The 25846-nt window shown below is 55.3% G+C and overlaps 1 protein-coding gene across 6 annotated transcripts; it reads left to right on the top strand.

Annotated features, from left to right (window-relative positions):
• Positions 1-710: 710 nt before the first annotated feature.
• DNAJB5 (DnaJ heat shock protein family (Hsp40) member B5) lies at positions 711-24816 on the top strand. 6 transcript variants are annotated; one of them, XM_079995033.1, is made up of 4 exons: positions 711-875; positions 14154-14410; positions 17621-18225; positions 22744-24816. In XM_079995033.1, exons 2-4 carry the CDS (start codon positions 14200-14202, stop codon positions 22975-22977), a joined length of 1050 nt encoding a protein of 349 aa, XP_079851159.1. In that variant the 5' UTR covers positions 711-875; positions 14154-14199; the 3' UTR covers positions 22978-24816. The 6 variants fall into 6 exon arrangements, with proteins under 6 accessions (XP_079851159.1, XP_079851158.1, XP_079851156.1 ...); XM_079995032.1 differs by lacking the exon at positions 711-875 and adding an exon at positions 6429-6516; XM_079995030.1 differs by lacking the exon at positions 711-875 and adding an exon at positions 7348-7718.
• The last annotated feature ends 1030 nt before the right edge of the window (positions 24817-25846 follow it).

The raw sequence follows: 25846 nt of genomic DNA, 5'->3' as shown, positions 1-25846 counted from the left end.
TCTCCTTAGGGAAGGCTCCTGAAATCCTCCACTTTCAGCCTGAAATCCCAGCCTTCTTTCTGAATGGAAATCCAGCTGGCCAGCCTTGCCTGAATGGAACCGAGCCCCCTGCTGGGCTGCTCCTTACTGAGAACATTTGGGCCTCACCCCCCCCCCCTTATTTACTTCCTCAATGGATTTCAGTCCAGGGCGAAGGGGCTGAGCAGCACAGAACTGCATGTCACCATGGACCAAAGCATCCTTCAAGCGGTTGCCATGGAGACTGGATGCGGCCACCCCTTCTCTGGGTGCAGCAGCCTTTTTGGAGACTTGGGCGGATCCAGTGGCAGGTTCCAACCGAGATGACTCAAGGATCCCAGCTGATAATCCAGGGAAAATATTTACCTTGCCGGCTCCAAGAGGAGCCCATCCCATAAACACTCCATGTCAGCAAGATGAGAGGATCCCTTGATGACACTTGCTCACATCCTGTAGGTGGCAAATAGCCAGCCTCTCTTCCCCTACGTCACTCTGAAGGAGGGGTGTCATCCTCTCCAGGGTTCCTGCCTGCCTGGTGACAATGAGAGCCTTGGGGCCACCCCTTTGGGCAATGGGGAGGCTCCACAGAGCAGCTGGGAAGTGGAGCCCAGAGGCCATGTGACAGGGGAGGGCCAGGGCAGGAGGAGAGGCGGTGATTATGTACCTGGGCACAGAGGGTGGCAGAAGGGCATCAGGAGGTGAGAGCCACATCCAGGAAAGATCTTGGAGAGCCAAAATCCCCCCTGAAAAAAGAGGTCTCAAAGAGGACGGGGACCCCCCTGACTGCACTAAATTGCGGTGTGTGAGAGGAATCGCCAGACCCACCACAAAAGGAGAGGCAGGAAGAGGACTTACTTGTGAGTTTGGAGGGGTTTTTAAGCAGTTTGCCAGTGGGGATTTGGGGAGATTTTCGCTTGCAAGGCAGCAACTGTTGCAGAGGGTGTCCATCTGTGTGTGGAAGGGTTGCGGTGTTTGGCCACTGGGCTCCTGCTACAGACTGCATCCCTTGTGCCTCTGAAGGATCCTGCAGTTGGGTCCCAATGGGTTAAGCCTCTGGGAACGTTGCCCTGGCCTTGCCCAAGTGAATTTGAAGATTCTGCCAATTGGTGTGTTTGCTTATCACTGCCATTGTTCTTGTTGTTAAGCTTATATGGCACTTTCTTTATTCAGTGCATATATATCCCACCTTTACCCTCCAAGGAGCTCAAGGTGACTTACATGATTGGTCCCCTCCTCTTTTAATCCACACAACAACCCTGTGAGGTAGATTAGGCTGAGAGGCAGGGACTGGCTCCAGATCACCCAGCGAGCTTCATGGCCCAGTGGGAATTTGAACCCTGGTTTCCTGGGTCCTAGTCTTTCATTCTAGTCACTACACCACACTGGCTCCCATTACAGAGCAATGTGGGGAAACAAGATAGGTCCCTGCCCCAAAGAGCTTGCAGTTTCATTTATTATAAAGAGGGTGTCTTTCTAGCTTGGACACTGAAGGGATTGACTGAGGCCCTTCTTGTGGGAGCCTCACACAGCTTTTGGCATGGTGGAACCCACACTTCGGAACGAGATCCTCTTCAAAATGAGAGGCTGGATTACTGCAATGCATTCTCCGTGGGGCTTCCCTCCTGCCTGGGCTGAAGGCTGTGGCTGGTGCAGAATGCTGCAGCAGAATTGCTGACGGGAGCCAGCCCTGTGTCTGCTGCTGAGCCTGTACCATTCCCTGCCTGAACAAATTTCTCTGTCTTCCTTCCAAGTAACAGCCCCTGCCTGTGTGCATTGAATAGTAGATGGGACAGTCAGGCTCTGCTAGGGATAAACAGCAACAGAGAGCGAGTTGTGCTTTCACATTTCATGGTGTCTGGCTGGGCACTCTTGGACACAGAATGCTGGAGCAAAATTTCAGAATGGTGAATTTATTGGTTCTGGGTGCCGTCCAGTCTTAGGTTGGAATTAGGGTAGAACCTGGACTAGGAACTGGAGTGTAGCTGTGGTGATCTAATGCTTAGACCACTTTCACACTTGTCAACGGAGGTGATTTTTGCAGGTGTCTGCAGTATAAACATAGCATTAATAAAGGCTAGCATGTACATTCAATTTTTAAAAAAGAAAAACACGCTTCATTTCTGCTTTCTGTCACACATTAGCAATGCTCTGAAATAGAATGGAAGTGTCTGAGCAAAAGTGTTGCCTCGGAAGATGGTCCATCATTCTGCAAAGCGCTGTGAGCAAGACTCTTAGAACCCTGTTTACAGAGTGGAGATAATGCTCATCACTTGGGAATGATCTGTGTCATGGTCACCCTCATCACCACATAGACAGGGCAAGGAAAACATCTCCGGAACGGCAGGCATCTATGTGTACACAACATGCAAGCACCACCCTTTCCCAGCCTTGTCTTGGAGTTGCTGGCAGAACGATGAGCAAATTCCAAGGAGCTCGATGAACATCAACGGGGTCCAGAAATTGTGTGGATTTCTCTCTAAGGCAGGAGGCATCCTCAGAGAGATGAGGTGCTCTCTGGAGTAGCTGCTCCCCTGGGATGGCCCTGCTTCCCCTTAAGGCCACCAGAAGCCCATGTCTGAGCATATTCTGGGATGGGCAGAGCATCCTGCATGATGCAATCTCTTTCTGCCTGGGTGCACAGGTCTGACAAGCTCTGCCAAGTCTATTCTTGTTGCCCAGTGTAAAGACTTGGGACTGCTGGGCATCCCGTCTGTTGTTCTGCTAGCCTCACCCTGCCCTCTGCCAAAATCCCAGGGTAAGATCCAGGCGTTCACTACTTCCTGTGGGAAAGCCAGATTCTTGTAGATTCTGGCCGAGTGGATTCTGAATCCTATTTGTGCCGGGAGCTGAATGGCCTCTGCATCCTTAACTTTCAGGATAGATAAAAGACATAACACAGCACACAGTTCGTGCCCACAAGAGGCAGGGATGGCCGGCCACCAACCTGGATGGCCTTAAAAGAGGATTAGACAAATTCATTGAGGAGGGGAGGGTGATTGATGGCTGCTAGCCAGAGGCAGTATGGAGGCTCTGAATGGCATTGCTCGGAACCACAGGCCAGGAGGGTGCTGTTGCACCCAATTTCCGCTTGTCGGTTCCCCATTGAGGCATCAGTTGGCCCCTGTGAGAACAGGATACAGGTGTTGATTGACATTTGGCCCAATCCTTCCCACTCCTCTTTATGTCCTTATGCTGTCCTGCTAAAGGTGATCTGTTACATAAGGATTTGAAAGGAACGACGTCAAGGCAGACTTTCAAAACGGGCCATTTTTCATTCATCCCCGGCAGAATAATGCACCCTCTTCTATTGAATGTTTATGTAGCAATAAAGGGGAAGAGAAATAAAGGGGAAGAGATTTATTACGGCACAATAGACTACTATGACTAGAGTCCACATCACCAGATGCGTGGAGTGCTGGTCTCATTCTGAGTTGGAAGGTGAGAGAATGGTAAACAATGGGACATAATAGCAAATAGGTACAGCCTGTGACCCTTCAATTACAGGCTAGACCTATGCAAATTAAGCAGTGACCTGCAGTAATTGGTGGCGGAACAACTGTATTTGCTGCTAAGCAAATTAACACCTAAAGGCGGACAGGAAGCCATTATTTTCCTTCAGTCCCCAATGAACAGAATCACACTTGGTTATTTGCTCCAATTCAGCTCCAAGTCACTCTGCTGCATGAAGGCAACTTTCCAGGCGGCAGCAGGATGTCTAGGGAGATGGAAACATTCTGAATTTGTGTCTGTTGCTTCTTTGTCCTTTGTAGAATGCAGGAAGGCAGGAAGCAGGGGTGGTCACCAGCCTAAGGTAAAGGGACCCCTGACCATTAGGTCCAGTCATGGCCGACTCTGGGGTTGCGGCACTCATCTCGCTTTACTGGCCGAGGGAGCCGGCGTACAGCTTCTGGGTCGTGTAGCCAGCATGACTAAGCCGCTTCTGGTGAAACAGAGCAGCAGCACATGGAAACGCCATTTACCTTCCCGCCAGAGCAATACCTATTTATCTACTTACACTTTGACGTGCTTTTGAATTGCTAGGTTGGCAGGAGCAGGGACTGAGCAACGGGAGCTCACCCCATTGCGAGGATTCGAACTGCTGACCTTCTGATTGGCAAGTCCTAGGCTTTGTGGTTTAACCCACAGCGCCACCTGCGTCCCTGGTCACCAGCCTAGGCAGCTTCAAAAGAGGATGAGACAAATTCACGGAGGATCAGGGGGCTATCGGGGGCTACTAGCCACAATGGCTATGCACTGCATCCACAGTCAGAGGCAGTGATGCGTCTTCCGAATACTAGTTTCTAGGAACTGCAGGAGCAGAGAGGGCTGCTCAAATGCTGCTTGTGGGATTCTATGCAATTGTTAAAAATAAAGGGATGACTTCTGCTCCATCCTGGCATTCCTTTGACCCAAGAGGCAGGTGGCGCAGGCTGCCTTGGCTCTTCTAAACTCGCCCGTTCAAAGAGGCACAGCGTTTTTGGGTTACATGGAAGGGAGAGCAAGAGGCAAAGACTGCCACAGACGGCTGTTGCCCTGGTCAAAGCTGGCACCAAGATCAGGACGCAGCCCAGGGCATTGGCCACAATGGCTTGGCTGCAATCCTAGGGCCTCTCTGGGGTGCCTCCTTACCCGACATTCAGCCACAGGTTGTTGAAGCCAAAGGAGCAGCTTAGGGAAGGCTTTTACACTGGCCCATCCAAACATCCTTCTGTTTTGCCATTGCTTTGCTGTTACAGAGTGGAGAGCCAGTGTGGCATAGTGAAAACAAAATAAAAAAATTCCTTCCAGTAGCACCTTAAAGACCAACTAAGTTAGTTCTTGGTATGAGCTTTCGTGTGCATGCACACTTCTTCAGATATCTTCTTGGTATGAGCTTTCGTGGTATGAGATATCTTCTTGGTATGAGCTTTCGTGTGCATGCACACTTCTTCAGATATCTGAAGAAGTGTGCATGCACACGAAAGCTCATACCAAGAACTAACTTAGTTGGTCTTTAAGGTGCTACTGGAAGGAATTTTTTTATTTTGTTTTGACTATGGCAGACCAACACGGCTACCTATCTGTAACTGTGGCATAGTGGTTAGAGCACGGGAACAGGTCCTGAGAGAGACAAGGATTCGAATCCACACACTTGCCCATAAAACTCACTGGGGTGCCTTTGTGGGTGTGTACCACTACCTTGACCTTGCCAACAAAGGTCTGTATAGTTAAAGCTATGGTTTTCCCAGTAGTGATGTACGGTAGTGAGAGCTGGACCATAAAGAAGGCTGATCGCCGAAGAATGGATGCTTTTGAATTCTGGTGCTGGAGGAGACTCTTGAGAGTCCCATGGACTGCAAGAAGATCCAACCTCTCCATTCTGAAGGAAATCAGCCCTGAGTGCTCACTGGAAGGACAGATCCTGAAGCTGAGGCTCCAAGACTTTGGCCACCTCATGAGAAGAGAAGACTCCCTGGAAAAGACCCTGATGTTGGGAAAGATGGAGGGCACAAGGAAAAGGGGACGACAGAGGACAAGATGGTGGGACAGTGTTCTCGAAGCTACAACGATGAGTTTGCCCAAACTGCGGGAGGCAGTGGAAGACAGGAGTGCCTGGCGTGCTCTGGTCCAGGGGGTCACAAAGAGCCGGACATGACTAAAGAACCAATACTGTACCACCACTACCTCGCAGGGCTGTTGTGGGGATTAAATGAGGGGTGGGGGTGGGGAAACGGGATCGCCGCCTGAAACTCCTTGGAGCCAAAAACCTGCTGTAGAAATGCAGCCAAGGACACGAGCTGCACTGCTGAGATCCACTTTCAGCAGCGGGAGTTCCGGGACTCGCACGGGACGAAACCTTTGCAGGAGCAAACTTCACGAATGCATCGTGCCAGGGTCTGCGGGGCCAGGGCGGCTTCCTCGCGAGTAAGCGGCATGCGAGGCCCCGATCCTGCGCCAGCTGGCCTGGGCGGAGCCCCAGTCGGGCAGCGGCTTCTCCCGCGCAGCGGCCCCCACGTGGCGCCCCGCCCGCCCGGTGGGCGTGGCCTCCCGCCGGAGGCTCCCTGGTTGGAGCGCTCCCCATTGTGACGTCACGGGGCTTCCAGAAGCCTCCCGCGCGCTTCTCTTCTGCGCCGGGTGGGCAGGGCCAAAACCGGCACGCAGGGCAGCTCCGGCCAATGGCGAGGGCGCACGCGGAGGGGGCCGCTCCCCGGTCTCCTAGAGACCAATGACAGCCGAGAATGGATGTGACTGGCTGGCAGCGCGGCCAATCGAGGAAGCGGGAGAGAGAGCGAGCCTGAGGGAGGGGAGCGGGGGCGGGGCGGGGCGGAGGGGGCGGAGCTTCTCCCCTCGTTCTCCAAGGGGAGCGGCGTCTCGTCGAGATGGGCAGCGGGCGGGGCCAATAGGCGCGCGAGGGCGGCGCAGGAGCGGGCCGTTGCTAGGCAGGGGCGGGCGCCCGGCCCTGGCGCGCCAGAGGGCCCGGCCGAGGGAGGCGGGCGGGCGGGACGGGACGGGACGGAGGTGAGTCTCGCTCGCTCGGAGGGGGGGGGGGGCGGAGGAGGGGGGGGCGGCGGCGCCCTCCGGGGCGAGGGGAGAGGAGCAGGGGGCGGGGCTCTGGCTCTGGCCCCGCCCCCTCGACGCCCCCTGGAAAAGGCTAGTGGGCTCCCCCCCCGTGGGTAGATATGCGGGGGGGGGGGGGCTGGAACTCGACCCCCTTCCTTAGGCCGGTGGGGGGACACACACGGATAATGCCCCCCAGGGACTTGTCGCCCCCTCTCCACTTTGCCCAGGCCCGGCTCCAGTTACTGGTTGGGGGGGGGCTGGGGATGTCGCTCCCCCCAGCCCAGCTAAACTGACATGATGCCCAGGGACGTCTCCCCCGCTTCCCATTCGGGGCGCTTCCCTGCCCCCCCAGTCCCAGCTGCGAAGTGGGGCAGAGCTCCCCCCCCCTCGCCAGGGGCATCTGGAGTGCCAGTGCCAGCTGCCAGGAGGGGCGGGGGCGGGGAGTGGGGAGGAGAGGACGACCCTCCTCTTCCTCGAGCAGGGCAATTGGGGGGTCTCCTGGGGGGGCCCTGGGGATGTCGTCCCCCCAGCCCAGCCAAACTCCCCCCTCCTCCTCTTCCACCCTGTCTGTCCTGACTTGATGCCTCTGGACATCTCCTCCGCTTCCCAGTCCCAGCTGCGAAGTGGGGCAGAGCCCCCCCCCTCGCCAGGGGCATCTGGAGTGCCAGTGCCAGCTGCCAGGAGGGGCGAGAGTTGACTTCCCTGCTGCGGGTGCGGGGGGGGGTGTCTGTGTCAGGGGGTGGAGGAGTGGGGAGGGGTCTGGGGGCGGCCGCTGCTGCCGGCTCCCTCTCCCCTGGCGCTTCTGCCTGTGTGGGCACCGGGTGGGCATGGCTGGCGATGATTCACCCGGAGTGTAATCATGACATTTCTGCACGCTGACTCCCTGCCGTCTTTGTCGTCGTCGCTGGTGGCGCTGGAAGGGTCCCTCTGCCCGCCCGAGCGAGCGCACGGCATTCCTGCCTTGCTGCCTGCCTTGCTGCCTGCGGGTGCCTGTGCGCGCTCCAGCCCTCGCTCGCTCGCTCGCTCCCGCACACTCTGCGCGCCTTGACCAAACTTGGGCTTTGAGCGCTGCTGCTGCTGCTGCTGCTGCTGCCACCACCACGAGTGACTCCCTCCGCTGATATGCCAGCAATTCTGCTCTTCTGGAGCCGCGTGGAGAGGTACCCGCTTTCTCTTCTCCGGATCGGGACTCCGCTCTCCCTGCCCAGCCTCAGGCAGGGGATGCGGAAGAACACCCCCCTCCCTGGGGGTCCTGCACCAGCTGCATCCCTTCGGGGTCGGGGCCAGGCGGCTGTGCCTGCCTCTGGTTCGGGGGTGGGTGAAATGCCCCATTGTTTAGGGGGCAGCTCTGGGGACATCTGGTCCCCTGGTCCGATCTGGGCTTCTCTGGAATCTCAGGGGACGGCTGTGGATTGTTTGAGAAGGACCATTGTGTGGCTGTTGTTTGCTCTTTTTTTTTTGTCTGCCTGCAAAATCCGGCTGGGGTGGTGTTGGGGACTCTGAAGCGGACCAGGTGATCGGGGAGTGTGACCGGGAGGGAACCCTGGACGGGGATCTCTCTCTCGGGCTCTTCCTTGTGGCTGCTGCTGCTGCTGCCGGGGCTTCAGATGGACGTCCAGCGGCAGCCGAGAGTGGCTTTTGGAGCAGAGCGGCTGCCTCTTTGCTCAGCGGTGAGGTTTCCTGCTTAAGTGCGCTCACTTGGGCGCTAGAGTTTCAGGAAGTGGAGTGACTGCATGCGCAGGTGCTAGTTAGACTCGGGAGTCAGCGTGGGGCTGGTGCTTTTGACATGTGCTTCGGGGATGGATGCTGTAGGTCTGCAGACGCTGAACTTCACCCAGCACCACGGAAGAGTCACTTTTTTTGGCGTTCTCTGACACTGGTGGACCTCGCAGGGACGGCGTTAGCTTTGAGCCGGTTGTCTCTTGTGTGGAAGCCTTGAAGTATGCATTTGGGGGGGGGGGAGAGGGTTTTCGAGAGGCGGACTGTCTCCCCACTTAGGCTTAAGAATTTGGCACCTTCTTCTCAAACGCCATTCATTGAAGATGCCAAGCCGACTCCTGATGACCCGGGGGGGCTGAGTTGGCCACCCATTCCCTGCCCTGTTCTGTCCTTCAGGGGGGAGGATCGCGAACAGGCTGTCCGGTGTGGGGCTGTGCACCTGCTGCTCAGTCTCCGAGGATGAGCAGAAGGGCAAGAGGCCCCCCCTCAGCTGGGCAGGAAGGCTGGTAAGGTCTGCTTTTCAGTCAGAGCACCCGGCAAGAAACCAATTAGAGGAGGAATCCTGACTGTCGAGTGATTTCATTGAACATTTTCTGTGGCAAGCGGTGAGGGAGGGGGCTGCGGGAAAGCGCAGAAGGGAAGCTTCTGGGAGGCTGCTGCCTTGTGAACCGCCGCTGCTCCCCAAATTCCCTCTGTGGGGGAGTCTTTCGCTCTCTTCCTGAACAGCTGGCTTTGGAGTCCAGGTGTGCGCTGTGGGTCCAGGTGCCCTGTCCGGCTTGGCCAGCTCTTCCTCCTGGCTCTGGGGAGGGGGCTGCTTTTGGAGCCTGGCTGCGTGGTGAAGGCGCCTCCGCCTCCATTCCCAGGCAACTCTTTTAGCGGCGGCTGCATCTTGGAGCTCCAGGCCCCGCAAGCCATGTTCCGGATCAAGCTGGAGCCTTTAAAAATGAGCGCCTGGGCTATGAATGTGTTTGTGAAGTTTCGGTAAGTGGCTGGCCGCCCTGCCTTGGCTGCTTGCCTTTGCCACGCTTGGGTGGTGGTCTGTCTGCTGGCATCCATCTTTGTCTCGTGTGCGGCGTCTGGCATCTGCTGTGGAGGGCGATGGATGGGGAGCTTGAGGAAGACAGCCTGCCCCTCTCTTCTGTCTCTCTCCCCCCCCCCCATCACTCCCTTTGTTGGAGGATCAGAGGGGCTGACGTCTCCCTGGCCGCCTGACCCAGCTCTGACATTGCCCAGGGTGGGGGCAGGATGAGGGGCTGGAGATGCATATTGATTGTGCTTCAGAGGGACCAGATGCTTAGTGGGTGGTCTTGGGGGCCTGGACCCCTTTGCAAAGGGCCTGGGCGGGGGTCGCCTTGCATTTCCCCTTTGGCTTCCAGCAGAGACGGAGTCCAGTCTTTTGTGTGTGGATTTATCTGTGGAAAGGGCTGGTGTGTGTGGTTTTGTGTGCGTCTTGGGGGGGGGGGGCTGGGCTCCTGCCCCCCTTCTGCTCGAGTAGGGCTGTGCTGCTGCCCAGGGATTCCTGAGAAGCACGCTCAGGCTTGCACTGCTGAAACTGTGCATCTGTCTCCAGGTGGGAGGGAGGGGGGTTATCCAGGGACCGAGTCGTGTTTTACCAAAATCTGTGTGGGGTGCTGCTCCGAGAGGATGGTGGAGCCGCACGGTGACCTATGAGGCTTGGCAGTCTTCCCTGCAGCTTGACGTCAGGCGGCCCCCACGCAGAGAAGATCTCTCGCTCTTGTGGTGCCTGTCGGAGGGGGGCCCCTTCCACACGCCCTTCCGAGCTGGGGGAGCTGCGGGCAGGATCGGCTGGGGGGAGTCTCTCCTCGCTTCCCTTCCACCCCTCCTTCCTGCATTGCAGGGGCTGGGCTACATATCCCTTAAGGGTCCCGTCTGAGTCTGCGGTTCCTTCTCCAGCCCCCCCTTTCCACCAGTGGAAGCCCAGGTGGTTTGTAGTTCAGATGAGAAAGAGGAAGGGGACTCCATCTTCCCAGCCCTCCTGCCCCTCTACTTGTCCCCTGCCCCATCCAGGTTTGCCCAAGGGGGCTTTTCCCCACTGTGCCCTATGAACCTGTGCCCCTGGCTCTCCGCGCGGGGGGGGGGGGTGTGTTGGGTGCAACTCCTGGATCTCACCCACTGCTCTTTAACCTAACTCCCAGGGGTTGCTTATGCAGACGGGCCGCTCAGAGGCAACCTGCGCATGGCTGCTTAGTGAGCCGCAGGCCCCTGTGGTCCAAAGTGGAGCTGGGCTCTTGGAGGCTCCCTCTCCAGAGAAGACGTAGAAGTGTAGAGCTGGAAGGGGCCCCAAGGGTCATCCAGTCCAACCCCCTGCGGTGGTCAGGAATCCTGGCCAAGAAAGGTGCTGAATTTCATTCTGCAAGGGGACACCATCCCAGACCGGCTGGGAGCAAGGAGAGCTTGAGTCTATGCCTTTGTTCCTGGCCCCTGGTGTTGGGCCGGGGCCTCATTCCTGTGGGGGAAGTCCCTGTCGAGCTGCCATGCCAAGCCCCCGAGACTTGGGCAGGGAACGTCTGCTCCAGCAGCAGCTTGTAACTGTCGCCACCGCGGATTCCGTGTTCCTTTCTGCCAGTGTGTTCCAGAGCTGCCACCTGCCGCCAGGTGAGCTGCTTGGCCTGGGGATGCCCTCCCTCCTGATGCAGCCTGGCATTTCAAGCCCACCTCCCGTGGGCCGCCTTGTGCGCCTGCCCCCTCCCTCCGTGATCCCCGCGTGCCTAACAATAGAAACTCCCACCATGATGAGTGGGGCTGAGGAGCCCCGTCAGCGCTGCCCCCACCTGCTGGAGCCTTATTTCCAGCTAGTGATCTCACTAATTAACAGAGGGAATTGGCTGCTTCTGTGTCAGCAACTCTCTTTCTGTCCCCCGGCTTACCCTTCAGAAGATGCTTGTCCGGGAAAGGGCTGAGCATGATGTGTGGGGCTGCTCTGGGCGCCATGTGTCAGCAGCCGTGGGGCGGAGGGGGCACCCACAGTGGGCCCTTGACCTTCTGCCCGGCAGAGAAGGAGGGCCTCAGCCGTGCAGATGCAGAAGGGGGCGTCTTAAGGGCTTTGCCTGGCCAGAGGGGTCTGCAACTGTGACATCAGAGGCAGCATTGGTGTCGTGGTTGAACTGTGGGATGAGGGCCCGGTAGAGACCAGGGTTCGAATCCCCACTCCTCCCCCCACTTGGGGGCTGGTTGCTACCTCTCGGCCTGGCCCACCTTGCAGGGCTGTGGTGGGGATTAAACGAGCAAAGGGAGATAAATATATGGGGAACTTTGGGGCCTTGCAGGAGTATGCTGGCTGATGACCGTGACCCTGTCCTTCTGTATCCCAGAGCAGCTTCAAGATTTCCCTGCCGCTTATCCCAAACTGCCCCACTCTGCCCCACTCTGTTTGTCCTGTCATCTCCTATGGAACTCCCTGCCCCAGGAGGCAGCGGTGGCAAGCCACCTAGAGGACTTAATATGATAACTGGGCAGGTTCATGGAGGAGGGGGCTATCGAGGGCTCCTGGCCTTCCGAACCCCAGTTGCTGGAAACCCCAGAAGGGGAGAAAGCGACTCTTGTGCTTGGGCCCAACTTGCTCATTCCCGTAATGGGCACCTGGAGACCAGGATGCTGGACTAGGTGGGCCCTTGGCCGGATTCAGCAGATGCTTTTCTCAGGTGCTTACATCAGGGAGAGACCCAGGGCTTCAGAGACCCAAGTCTTTGTATTTTCTGGCTGCAATTGCTCCGTCAGCCTCAGTTCCCCATCTGTGAATTGGGCATAGTGGTGACTTGCTTCGCAGGCAGGAGACCTGACCTGTTTCAAATTAAAAGTGGCTGCAGGTGTTTCACCCTGTGACCCCAGGTGCCGCTGGAGCCTCTTGGAGGAACTTGGGACAGGGGAGCACTTGGTTGCTTTGTCTGAGAAATGTTTTTGGTCCACCGGGGTCGGGTGGGGAGAGAGGAAGGAGGGCACTGCTGGTGTTTGGGAGGCTGGGGTGAGGAACTCCCCCAAGAAGCCCCAAGGAACTTGGTGGGGTGGGAGGCCATGAGCGGAGCAGGTAACAGGGAGGCGGGAGCCGAATGGGAGAGTTTCTTTCCTGCTACGGCCTCACGTGTGACCTTCACAGAGCTGTTCAGTTTTTTGGAGGAGGTTGTTTCCGTGCTGTGTGTGTGAATCTCTTGGCAGACATCCAGTCGATGGTTGCTAGGGCTGGAACGGGTGCAGTCTCTGTGAAAAGACTCCTGCTTTTGTGTGTTTGTGTGTGTGTGTGTGTGTGCAATCTATCTATATATATATATAAATGTAATATAGGGAAGACTGTGAACTTCATCAGTCTAACAATTGAGTGGGAAGGGGGTGGTGCTTTAGCATTTCCTGACAAAATTCCCCCTCACTTCCCCCCTGCTTATGCAAAGGTCACTGGGGACCAGTTCTGACTGGGAAATTTGCAGGTGGGGCAGTGGCTGATGCAGCTCCTCCTGAGGCTTTTGCATCTTTGGGTGGGGGGAGGTTGCCCGGAGATGGTTCTGGTTTGGCCCAAGATGGTCAGTCGCTGACCTGGCATCTTATTCGGAGGTCAGGGTGTGATGTGGCCGTTCCAGACGCTGGGGTGAGAGGGAGGGTGTTGTGTGCATGTTGGTGAGAGAGCCCTTGAGGTTCATCAGAGTTCTGCAAACAGCGGAAAGAGAGGGGAGTTAGCAACAGGAAGCTGGATCCCTGCCTGAATTCTGAAGTTCTGCAAAGGAAAGAATTTGGAGTCTTGGACTCCCTTTTGTGAAGGATTTTGTCTGCTCTAGCGCCTGAAAACCAAGAGGACTGGGCTGGATGTGGGTCTGAGACCTTTGCGTGGGGTGGACAGCAAGAAGCTGACCAGCTCTGGCAAAGAGAGACCACTGACCCTTAGATCTGACATGCCCCCTCGCTCGCCTGGCTGTGTCCTCTCTGCATTCCTGGTCACTTCCTCTGGCTTCCCTCTGCAAATCGCAGGCTCTCCTCTCGCTTCCGCGCTTACTTTTAAAAATAACTCCCCCCCCCCGCCCCCCATTGCAAGATGTCTCTGTCTAACAGCTTCATCCTCTGCCGTCTTTCCGCTGGTACATGGTGGGAACGTGTCCCCGCGTGAACTCCCAGTGCTGTATTGTTCTAAAAAGTTCTTTTAAGGCAATCTGCAAAAGCACAGAAGGGAGAGAAAAAAGCTGGGGGAAGGAATCCTTCCTTGGCTAATTAACCTCTCGTTCTGCTTCGTTATGAAGCCTGCTTTGAACACATTCCTCTGCCCCCTTCCACGCTGCCCCTTGCTCCAGCAGCCCTGCCTCCTTCCTCCCCTTTTTGGGAACGCTGAGACCGGCCAGGCGCTCGGAAGGGCCGACTGCCGCCTCCCTGGCCGCACGCTGCCCTCGACATAACGCAGGGCAGCTGCTTTTCTGCTGTCCAGTCCAGTTCTGTCCTTCCCAAGGCTCCTTCCCTGCACACCTATTTGTGGCCTGGCAAAACCGGCCGCCCTCTCCAGTTACAGCGTCACGTGGTGCTGCCTCCAAATAACAACACTGACCACCCCTCTCGCTCGCTCTGCATTCTGCCCCTGTGAATTGTGCAGCAGGAGGGTGAGTCAACCTCCTTAAAAATCCCTCCCCCAATCCAAACCACTGACAGATCCACAGGGGCAGCGGCTGGCAGAGCTCTGAGAGGCCTTCCCCAGTACTCGGCCTGGACGTTGGGGCGCTAGAACCTCCAATCCCCCCCCCCGGTAGCGCAGGTTGGTGCTGAGCTAGTGGGCAGTCGTGTGGACGGACTGACCGGGGCTGGAGGGGGTGTGTTGGAACCGTTCAGTGGTCAGCCTGGAGTCCTTTCTGACGCCCCCTCTCCCTCTCTCTCCTCTCCCACCCCAGGAATAAAGAGTCTGCGGCGGCGGCCGGGACGGTCTCCACCACCAATATGGGGAAGGACTACTACAAAGCGCTGGGGATCCAGTCCGGAGCCAACGAAGACGAGATCAAGAAGGCCTATCGGAAGATGGCCTTGAAGTACCACCCGGACAAGAACAAGGACCCCAACGCGGAGGAGAAGTTCAAGGAGATCGCCGAGGCCTATGATGTGCTGAGCGACCCCAAGAAGCGGGCTGTCTATGACCAGTACGGGGAAGAAGGTAAGCCGGGTCTCTTGGCTGGCCAGTGACCTTGCGGTTTTTTTGGGTGGGTGGGGGTCTAAGCCTGCCTCCTGGCCACAGTCCCTGTCTGCCTAGCTGCAGGCTTGCAGGGCTCGAGACACCCAAATCCAGCCTCTGGCCTGATGTGCCGGAGAGAGTGTCTTCCTTGCTTCCCTGTGATAACCTCTGAAGGGAACCTGTGGAGGCACCTCACTCACCTGAGCGGCAAAGGTGGCTAAGTGAGGAGGAAAGCCCCCTTGTGGGCCTAGGCTGTGGGAAAAGCTGGCGGCTGCTCCCTGGAGAAACTGGTGCTTTTAACGGCACTGCTTGCAAGGACTTGGTTCCTCCCGGAGTGTGTGGAAATGCACTGGCACCGTGATCTGTGGGTGCAAACATCTTCCCTGTGGCATAATTGAGGCTTGGCTCATGCCTTCTCCTTCTCCTCCGCTTCCTTTTCAGTACATGCTGCCGTGTGTGAGTGAGAGAGAGCGAGAGAGAGAGCCTTTCCCAATTTTAGTAATAGCTCCTTGTTTCATAAGCAAACCCAGGCTGTTGGCAGGGAACATGTCAGGTTCTGCAGGAGGAAGGGAACTGCTGCGAATAGCAGTGGTGTTAATCAGCCCGTCCAGCCCAGGACTTGCTGAGCAGAAGGTCTCAGATAAACAACCTCCAGCAGAGTTTATCCAAATTCCGGCCTGGAAATGCATGTTCTTTGATGGGAACAAGTGACACGGATTGCGTGGAATTGCATGCATTTGCTCTATGTGAATCTAGCTTCTGGAGTATAGTTTGCAAACTAATTTGGAGGGGCAGCAGGGGACGTTTGGCAGGGGACATGGAAACGGGTTGGGGGGCTCCTGGGGGTGGGCCAGTAGCTGATGCCGTGACTTCTTGGGGCGTTCTGCTGGCTCCTTCCCTCCCTCCTCCACCTCCTTGCAGTTCCGCAGTTTCTCTGCCAACTTAAGGGCTAGTCTTCTTTTTTTAACGTGTGACCAAAGTGCGGCGAGGGGCCGGAGGAAGATGGGATGCTCTCCTGGGGAAGCTTTGAGATGCCAGAAGGAGCATCTGGAAATAAAAGCCGGGATCTGGTAGGTGTTCTCTGCCACCTGCTGCCTCCTGGGACTTGGGTTTGTGTCTCACGAGGTCACAGTTGTGATTGACAACGTGAAATTGCTGTAATTTCAGCTAAAAGCTGCCATTCTCTTTCCTGAGGGAATAAGTGAAGTCCTTAGAAGAACCCGGCCCCATTTAGATGCTTTCTCTCTGGGATCCAGTGGTTATGGGATTAAAGTGAAAGCCCTGGCTGCTAAGGAGGGAGGGAGGGGGCAGGTCCTCTGGGAGGCCAGAGAGCTCTCTTGGCCACGCTCCGTCCTCTTCCCTGGTGGGGCCAGAGCTGTGGAGATGCTGCACTAGAATGTCTTGCTATTAAAAGCTTTGCAGCTGCAGGCTGGCTGCTAAATGGGGACCCAGAAAGTGCTGGCCTGGCTCTGCTCCTCTTTGCAGCCTCTCAAGCTCCCTGTTCTCTCCCCAAGTTCTGGGCTGCTGGCACTCCTGTCTCCCCTGGGCCGTTTTTCTTGCCGCCTGATCTCCTCTTGGGCTTGGAAGCATCTCTGCTCTTGCAGTAACCCTTCCTCATCTTGTAGCTTAGAGGGGAGGAAGCCCCCCTGCCTGCACACTTTATGAATCATGGAATTACAGAGTTGGAAGGGACCCCGAGGGTCATCTAGCCCAACCCCCTGCTATAATAATAATAATAATAATTATTATTATTATTTATACCCCGCCCATCTGGCAGTGTTCCCCCAGCCACTCTGGGCAGCTTCCAACAGAATATTAAAATACAATAATCTATTAAACTTAAAAGCTATTCAGGAATCTCAGCATCCCCGACAGGTGGCCACCCAACCTCTGCTTAAACACCTCCAACAAAGGAGAGTTCACCGCCTCCCGCAGGAGTCTGTCCCACTGTCTAGCAGCTCTTACCGCCAGACAGCTGCTGCTCCTGATGTTTAGTCAGGATCTCCTTCCTTGTAACTGGCTTTGTGCTGAAGTACCAAATTGTGCCAGCTGTAATCTCAGTTTCCCTGTGTGGTCTGGTTAGGCCATGGGGAACGGGGGTGTCTGGAAGGCACTTTAAGGGGGTACCTGAGTGCTCTGCTGAAAGGCCAAGGACCGGCGCCCTGGGGTCACGTATGGCCTCAGGGTCCTGCACTGTTGGGTTCCTGGCCCTGTCACTGGGGAACCTGTGAAGATGCTGCTGGATGAGGCCAGTGGCCCATCTCGCCCAGCCTCCTGTTGTCGCTGGGACCAGCCAGATGAGAAACCCACAAGCAGGACCCACGCAGAGGAGCCCTCTCCTCTCCAGCAGATCTCCCTCAGGAATCCTGGAAACGGATTTCTTAAAGAGGCTGGGAGCTGTAGCTCTGTAAGGGGTAAACTGCAGTTCCCAGGATTTGTGGTGGTGAAATAAGAAACTAAGAACCTGCTGGATAAGGCCAATGGCCCACCTAGTCTATCCTTTTTTAAATAATATTTTTATTAGGAATTTTGACTTAACAGTTTATCAAAAATACGCCATCCTCCTCCCCGTCCCTGTTTTTCCCCTTCCCCCTCCCCAAAAAGAAGAAAACCCCACCCTCCGACCCCCCCCCAGACCTCCCTCAGCTCCTATCTCTGGTTTCTCAGCACATGTTATTCTCTGCATATTATAAAACTGTAAAGATCCTTAATTTTTCTATCTGTATATTACCAATTAAAGGTTTGTGAATGTTTATTCAAAACCTGCCAAGGAGTCCAGTTCATTTTGTTGTTTCTTTAAAAACTTTGTAAAAGGTTCCCATTCTTCTTTAAAGTCACAGTTGTCCTTACCACATAGTTTGTGTGTCAGTTTTGCCAATTCCGCGTAGTCCATCATTTCTCTTGCCACAGTTCTTTGGTGGGCATTTCCTCGTTTTCCCATCCATGTGCTATCAAGACTCTTGAATGCTCCACCTATTCCAGCATCCTCTTCTCACAAGAGCCACTCTCCTCTCCTGAGCAGAGCCGTCCTGGCCAGGAGACATCAAATGTGCGCCCAGGTTCTTGGCCGGCCAGTTCAGGCTGCCCCATCCTGCTTCTCTTAGTGAACTTGGTCTGTTTGCAGCACTCCTTTCCAGAGCACCCGCCTGACTGTCCCCCCCCCCCCCCGCTCTCTCTCTGGTTCTGTTTCAGGGCTCAAAACCGGTGGTGGCTCATCGGGCACCTCTGGGAACACCTTCCACTACACCTTCCACGGAGACCCTCATGCCACCTTCGCCTCCTTCTTTGGGGGCTCCAACCCCTTCGACATCTTCTTCACCAGCGGCCGCTCCCGGGTCTTCAACGGCTTCGACCATGACGACATGGACATCGACGATGACGACGGCGGTGACCCCTTCAGTGCCTTTGGCCGGTTCGGCTTCAACGGGCTCAACGGCGTCCACCGCCGCCACCCGGAGCCCATCCACATGCGCCGGAAGGTGCAGGATCCGCCCGTGGTCCACGAGCTCAAGGTGTCCCTGGAGGAGATCTACCATGGGGCCACCAAGCGCATGAAGATCACCCGCCGGCGGCTGAACCCGGACGGCCGGACCATGCGGACGGAGGACAAGATCCTGAACATCGTCATCAAGCGCGGCTGGAAGGAGGGCACCAAGATCACCTTCCCCAAGGAAGGAGACGCCACTCCCGACAACATCCCCGCCGACATCGTCTTCATCCTGAAGGACAAGCCGCACTCGCTCTTCCGGAGGGACGGGACAAACATCATCTACACGGCCATGATCAGTCTGAAAGAGGTGCGTCCGCGGGTCGAGGCGGGCGGGGTAGGGGCTCTGTGCGTCCCCCGTGGGGCTGCTGGGGCTGTAGACAAGAGCTTGTCGCAGGAAGGCAGGGGCTGGGGGCAACCCTGCTGTTTGCTGCCCCACTCTGTCCTGGCAAAGGCTGCCTTTTGTGGGGGGAGCCCCTTTCCTGCATCATCCAGGATTTTGGAGGGTGCGGTTCCTTCGGGATAAAGGGTGCCTTGGCAGCAAGGGCTGTTTGACAGCGCAGCTGGGAAAGTGGTGGGCTTTCCTTCACGGAACCACCTCTCCTGGTATGTCCCATGGAGGACCTTAGGTCTTCAAACAAAAACACCTTGGAGGTCCTGGGCCACAGGGAGGTTAGGCTGGCCTCAACCAGAGCCAGGGCTTTTTCGGCTGTGGCCCCGATCTGGTGGAACACTCTGTCACAGAAGACTAGGGCCCTGCGGGACTTGACATCTTTCCACAGGGCCTGCAAGACGGAGCTGTTCCACCAGGCCTTTGGCCAAGGCACAGTCTGACCCCCTCCTTTCGTAATCCTCACAGAACTCTAGCCCAGTGTTTCCCAACCTTGTGCCTCCATCTGTTTTTGGACTACAATTCCCATCATCCCTTGCCACTGGTCTTGCTAGTCAGGGATGATGGGAGTTGTAGTTCAAAAACAGCTGGAGGCACAAGGTTGGGAAACACTGCTCTAGCCCAATGGTTGCCATTAATTTGATTTGAACTGATTTTAGAATGAACTGATTTTAGAATGTTGTATTATTTTACTGTTGTTAGCCGCTCAGAGCCCGGCTTTGGGCAGGATATAAATAAAATTTTATTATTATTATTATTATTATTATTATTATTATTATTATTATTATTATTTTCAAGCAGAGGGTGGAAGGCCTTCCGCCAGGGATTTGCCGGCTGTGATTCCAACATTGCTGGGGTTGGGCTGGATGACCCTCGAGGTCCCTTCCAGCCCGACAATTCAGTGATATGTGGTGAAGCAACATGACTTCCCGGGAGGAAGCTTGATGCCCTGAGGGGTGCAGGCAGGCAGGCAGGCTGGCATCTGTGAAGCTTCCCAAAGAAGGGGTTGAAGAACCCCTGCATTGCTGAGGGTTGGACTAGATGAGCTTTGGGGGTCTCTTCCAACTCTGCAGTTCTATGATTCCATGATTCCCACAGAGGCGGACTCCAGTAGGCCTGGGCAAAGAGAGGCAGAGCGAGGGCAAGCCTTCCAGATGCTTCCTCCAAAATCAGGAGATGAAATGAAATTGAGACATGTAGAAAGTTCCTCGATTCTCCCCTTTGTTTGAAAGATGCTGCAAGGTCGCGGTCGTTAAAGGAAACGATAAGATTGACTTGTTTACCGCCTCCCTCCCCACAGAACGGGCCTTTGTCTGAAGGAAACAAATAAAATAAGCCTTTTGTTACAAGTCTACCCTCCTCTCCCGATTCCCCAGCTTGTGTGTAGTTCAGTCTTTGCACAACCTTTGAACCTGGCTGAGCCTTCTGCTGGATGCGTCTCTTAAGGAGAGAGACGGAGGGCAAGTTAGGGGAAGGCAGGACGCCTCTGGCGCTCGAGAGGTGGGGAGGGGGCTCAAGAGGACCCCAATGGATCCCCTGAGTCTTCACCTTTCCCCCCTCTCTCCCACCAACACCAAATTATTCCACGCTCTCACCCTCTTCCCAAACAATTGCATTGGCACACAAGCTCCTGCCTTTTACGCTGCATCAGTGCTTCCCAAACTCGGGTCTCCAGCTGTTGTGCAACTACAACTCCCGTCATCCCTGACCACTGGTTCTGCTAGCTAGGGATGATGGGAGTTGTAGTCCCACAGCAGGTGGAGACCCGAGTTTGGGAAGCACTGTGCAGCATACAGGAAATACATTGAAGAAGCTGGCGTAGGGATCAGGATGTGATGGTGGGATTGGGTCACAGCCGTTGGACCCTGACGCCTGGCCCCCCGGCTCCCTCCCGGCTTAAGCTGCCTTGCAGGGTTGTTAGGAAGGTGAGTGCCCTCGCTTGGAGAGGCTGGGAGAGAGAAGGAAGACTTTCTGCAAGTCTGTGGGGGAGCTGAACTGCATAGCAAAGCCTCTGGCTCCACCTGCAGCATCTCCCTGGCCTGGAAGTCATCTAGCACTCTGCACGGTGTCAAGAGACAAGTGATCTTCAGCTTCCCTATGGCATGAAAGGGGCTTTCCCCTCTTGCTCAGCGGCAGAGCTCGACTGGCTTGCCTCAGTGAAGGAGAAGCTTTTCTGGTCTTCTCCCCCCACAATCTCTCCCATTCCTGCTTCTTCAGCTGGCCTTCCTCCTCCAGCTTTTCCTCTTTGGGTGGGAGCCAGTCAGGGCCATTTGGGTATCTGCTGTGAAATCTCTCTCCTTCGTGCTCGTTGGCGGGTGAAGCCCCAAGGCGTGTGGATTTTCCCGGAGATACTGTGGGCTGGAACAAATTTATCCATTCCTAAAAGTCTGCGGGTGGCTCCTTGGGAAGGGGGCGGGGCTGGAGACACAGGGACTTCCAGGCCAAAACACTGATAATTCTGGGCTGGTGTGTGGGGCCCTGGGATACGTCTCTCTGGACTCACAGACCTGAGGGAGAGCTTTATAGGGGTCTGAACAGGACAGAATGGGGCTGGAAACAAGTAAGGCAGCTGCATCTCTTTCTCCGCCTAATAATAATAATAATAATAATATAATAATAATAATAATATTTTATTTATACCCCGCCCATCTGGCTGGGTTTCCCCAGCCACCCTGGGCAGCTTCCAACAGAATATTAAAATACAACAACCTATTAAACATTGCCATATGCAGCCTGGGCACTGCCAGCCCAGTTACAAGGTGCCGCCAGGACCAGGTGATCTGAGCAAGCTGACCTGGGCTCTTGTCGCAGCAGCCAGGCTTACATGGAGGAAGGTGGGACGGGACTCCTTCTTGATGCAACATCTCGCTGTTATTTCATCCTTTGAGCGCAACATCTGTCTCCCAGGAAGGAGGCTGCATAAAAGCAAGCACATTGCTTGTTGTTAAACTATGGAACTCACTTCCACTGGAGGCAGTTATGTTCTGAAGGCTGCCTTAAGGCCACGACTTCATGTCCCTAGTTAGAAGCTGCCTCTGATGTACCTGGGGAAGCCTAGCAGACCTGCAGAGTCTCTGGGGAGACAGAGCAGCCCGGAACCTCAAGCCTTGCTGCTCAGGGTCCCATCGGGAGAGAGGCAAAGCGCAGCCTAGGCTGGCTCCATAGTGGAGAGACTCAGCCAGTTTTATGTTCCCTGCTGTACAATTATCGTATTTTTCACTCTGTAAGAAGCACTTTTTCCCTCCTAAAAAGTAAGGGGAAATGTGTGTGCGTCTTATGGGGTGAATGCAAGCTGTGCGGCTAAGCCAAAAGCCAGAGCAGCTAGAGGGATCACTGCTCAGCACTCCCTCTTGCTGTTCTAGCTTCTGGCTTAGCCCCTCTGTCCCTTTCCCCACCTCCTGGAAAAGCCCCCAAGAGCCATGCTCCCTTTAAAGAGCCGTGCGGAGCGTGTGTGTGATGCTTGGGGGCTTTTCCCCGTGAAAGGCAGCACTGAGCAGAGCCTGGGATGCATACAGGCTCTGCTCAGCGCTCCCTTTAAAGAATATTTTTTTTCTTGCATTCCCCCTCTGAAAACTAGGTGCGTCTTATGGAGCGAAAAATACGGTATGGGGGATAGGGAGAGACAGGAGGGTGCCGAAGGGAGCGCCCTGCCATCTTCCTCTTTCCCCACACAGGTCAGGGTCAGGGCAGATCCTTTGGCCGCTCTCTTTCTGCGTTGGCGGGTAAAAATAGCCCTGGTTGAGGCCTGTCTCTGCTGCCTCCGCCCTTCCAGACCATTATCCTTGAAGCTGGCAGGAGAGGATCCTCGAAAGTTTTAACTTCCTGGAAGTAGCATGCACCCCCCCCCCAGGACTGAAAGCCGAAGCTGCCCCCTCCCGCGACTCTTGCTTTCATGAGCTTTGGAGGCCGCTGGCTGCCAACCGAGCAAAGGCTGCTGTGTGTGCAACAGCTGAGCAGGCGCTGGAAGTCACGGCCGCCCCCCCCTCCAGTTCTGGTTCCCTTGCTGGGGATTAAGCCGTAAAGCCTGTCTAAATTTAGCCTGTGCTGGCTCATTCGCTCGGGCTCTGTGCAGGTTGCAGGCTGGAATTCCATAATTCTGCCCCCCAAGATGTTTCCTTTTCTGATCCTTTGGGATGGAGTTCAGGGGCGACATAATAGAAATGTTCTGAAAGAAAGTGCATTTTTTAAAAAAGCAGGTATTGTGTGCACCTGGCGGCTGTTCCCTGAGCCTGCCTAAAATAAAGTTGTGCTGCTTTTTATTATCTGAGTCTTGATATCTATTTTGCATTGTTTTAATTTTCTAAGCATTTAATCTTCTCTCTGTTTCTTGGTGTTTGCACGTCACCCGTACTGCTTCGAATTGTGCCTGAGCAACGCTTCTCCTTCTGGTTGCAAGCCCTGCGCCTGGCCTAACCCTGCCTTCTCCTTCTCTTGCAGGCCTTGTGCGGCTGCACCGTCAACATTCCCACCGTGGATGGGCGCGTCATCCCCCTGCCCTGCAACGACATCATAAAGCCGGGCACCGTGAAGAGACTGCGTGGCGAGGGGCTGCCCTTCCCCAAGGTGCCCACCCAGCGCGGGGACTTGATCGTAGAGTTCAAAGTCCGCTTCCCGGACAGAATAGCCCCCCAGACCCGGCAGATCCTCAAGCAGCACCTCCCCTGCTCTTAGGGGCCCCCCTCCGGGCTGGACGGCCCCCGGCCTCCCTGCCAGGCCGGCCACCTTGCCTTCCGAGCAGCAATACTTCACGCACGGGTGCTGCGGTCCACTTGACCTTCGCGATGCACGGGGAGGGGGAAGCGCCCCTGGCTGCCCACCCCCGTCCTCCTTTTCCAAGAGACGCTCTGGCCTGGCTTGTGTGCGCGCTCCCTCTTTTGCCACATGGCCCGGCTGGCACCCTCCCACCCGCTCTCTCCCCCTCTCCCTCCCTCTTGAGCCTGGCACAAGCCTCGAGACCCCTCTTGCCGCTCCTGGAGGGTTTCCACTGGGCAGTTTGACAAGCAGCCGGGACGTGGCTACCCCAACCTACTCCGGTGTAAATAGGACCCGGACTTCTCTCCTGCTTCCTGCGGACGGTCTGAGGACCTCTCTAAGCGACTCTCTGCTCTGGCTGCCGCTGGACAATGTGCCAAGAAGCCGTCCGATCCTGCCTTGCAGAAGCAGGGCCCGTCCACACCTGGACTGGGCCCCCACGGTGCCATTCCTCCGTCGCTGTGTGCCTCCGCGGGGAGCGGAGAAGGCCTGCTCCCGCCCTCTGCCCCCCCGCGCCACCTTCGCTTTGGAGCCCACGCGACGTCTGGGCTCTGCGGAGCCAGGCCAAGCTCACCTGCCTGGGCGACTCTTCCAGCCGGCGCACCAACCTGCCGCGTTTGCCACGGAGCTCGAGGCCTGCTTGGCTTGGCGGCTCCTGGGTTTTTTGGGTTTTTTTACGCTTAATAGAAACTTTGCAAGGGTTGCTTTCTACTGTCCGGTGTGGTTCATCTGAGCGCTCCCTTTCTTTTGCGGGGGCCGGGGATGGGAGAAGCCGGCCTGAGAAGGGTGCAAGCTATGTCGGCCTCAAGGTTCAGAGCCAGGGTCTGAGGAGAGTCTGAGAGGGGTGTACGTGTGCGTGTCTAGGGGCACGGGGGTGCCGTTTTTCAGGGAGATCCGGAAGGGCCAGGCCAGCGTGGGGAAGAGGAGGAGAGACGCCGGGAGACCTGCTTGTGTGGTGCTTTATTTAGAGGCTGCATTTTAAAAAACTTTTCAGAGGGACATTTTCAGAGAAGCGTTTCTTATCCTCTCCAGCTGAGACTTTGCTCCACCCGCAGGGAAGTGAAGTGGGCTTGGCTTCCAAAGGGTTTTGACGCTGTTTTGCAAAAGCACCCTTTCTCCTGCCCACCCCCCCTATTAAAACCCCTCCCTGACAAAACGTGGTGCCAAAACCTTGGGATCCCTGACTTCCATTTCGCCTGTCTGGAAGCTGCTTTCTCTGACTTGAAACGGGGGCGCCTGCCTGGGCTGCCCACAGCAGTGCCCCGGGGGGGTAGGGGTGGCGGTGAGCAGAGTGACCGCCCGCTTCAGCCTGGCTTTTTTCCTGAGCTGACCCTCGGCTTGCCCTGTGGTCGGGCGGAGAGTCTGGACGCAGCGCAGCGGCTGCTGCTGCTTCCTGTATAGCTGTACAGAACCTCACACTTTGGTTCCTTTTAATGTGCAATTTTTCTCTCTGAGGAGATTAAAACTGTTAACGCAGTGTTGAACTTACCAACCAGTTTGAATGGTTAAGACGATGCCTTTCTTTGCCCCCCCCCGACGTGTGTGTGTGTGTTTTTTAAAACAAATACAAAAAAACTCAGGCTGCTGGTGGAGGATGGCAGGGCTGGCGGGTGAGAGCGGGGCTGGGAGGAGCGCCTCTGGGGTTTTTCTCCGTTTCAGGGAGACCCCGAGTGGTTTTATAGCGGTTTTTTTGTATTTCTTTATTCTTTTGTAATGTCCCGTATTAATATTTAAAGAAAATAAAGTATTTTAAAAATAGTTTCTTTGTGTGCCTTTGCGTTACTGCGCCTGCCTTGTCCTTGCAGCATTTCTGTGCTGGGAGACCTCTCTCTGCCTGGCTCCGCTTCTCCTTGAAGAACCGGAGAGTCACTGAATTGGCCTGGCTAGTCTGATTGCACTCTAAGATGCAGTCTTCCAGGTCACAAAGGTCCAGGACTCTTCAGGCTGGTCCTTAAAACCAGATGTATGTGCCAGCTAATACCCAGCAATTAATATTTGCAGACCTTTTCAGCAAGTTGAGGGAAGGTTGCAATGTATTTTTTGCTGCATTAATTGCAAACATGTCACAGAGCAAGTGTTGAAGTTACACACAGCTTGTCTGAGACTGGAGTAGCGAATGCAAAGATACTTGATTGAAAAAGGCTTGCTGTTTCCATTGAGCGCAGGGGAAGCTAACCCCCCCCCTCTTTCTTTCTCTCTCTCTCTCTCTCACACACAATTTTTATTAGATTTTATGTTTTACAATTTAGAATATTCATTTAGACAACCTTAAAATATCAGTGACTTCCCTTCTCTTTCCATGGTTCATTTTGCATAACACAAATCCCTGCATATTTTATATAAACTAAACCAGGGGTCAGCAAACCTTTTCAGCAGGGGGCTGGTCCTCTGTCCCTCAGACCATGTGGTGGGCCGGACTACATTTTGTAATGGAAAAAAAAGAACAAATTCCTGTGCCCCACAAATAACCCAGAGATGCATTTTAAAGAAAAGCACACATTCTACTCATGCAAAAACACCAGGCAGGCCCCACAAATCACCCAGAGATGCATTTTAAATAAAAAGGACACATTCTACTCATGTAAAAACATGCTGATTCCTGGACAGTCCGCGGGCCGGATTTAGAAGGCGATTGGGCTGGATCCGGCCCCCGGGTCTTAGTTTGCCTACCCATGAACTAAACCATTCAGTATTCCATTATTACTTCCATCGAAACTTATTTACACTGTTGAATTTATCTTAATGCTGCTGACGTTTTCAAGTGTACACAATTTCCCCTCATATATTC

The sequence above is a fragment of the Podarcis cretensis genome, assembly GCF_951804945.1.
Source record: "Podarcis cretensis genome assembly, chromosome: 11".
Taxonomy (NCBI): Eukaryota; Metazoa; Chordata; class Lepidosauria; order Squamata; family Lacertidae; genus Podarcis; species Podarcis cretensis.
The sequence above is the reverse complement of the archived record's forward strand: the minus strand, read 5'-3'. Positions and strand labels throughout refer to the sequence as shown.

Excerpts from the sequence above, each read along its gene's own strand:
- DNAJB5 (XM_079995029.1), top strand. The coding sequence starts at position 9,191 with ATGTTCCGGATCAAGCTGGAGCCTTTAAAAATGAGCGCCTGGGCTATG. Across the intron at positions 14,411-17,620 it reads TGACCAGTACGGGGAAGAAG|GGCTCAAAACCGGTGGTGGC; the intron begins GTAAGCCGGGTC and ends GTTCTGTTTCAG. Across the intron at positions 18,226-22,743 it reads CCATGATCAGTCTGAAAGAG|GCCTTGTGCGGCTGCACCGT; the intron begins GTGCGTCCGCGG and ends CTTCTCTTGCAG.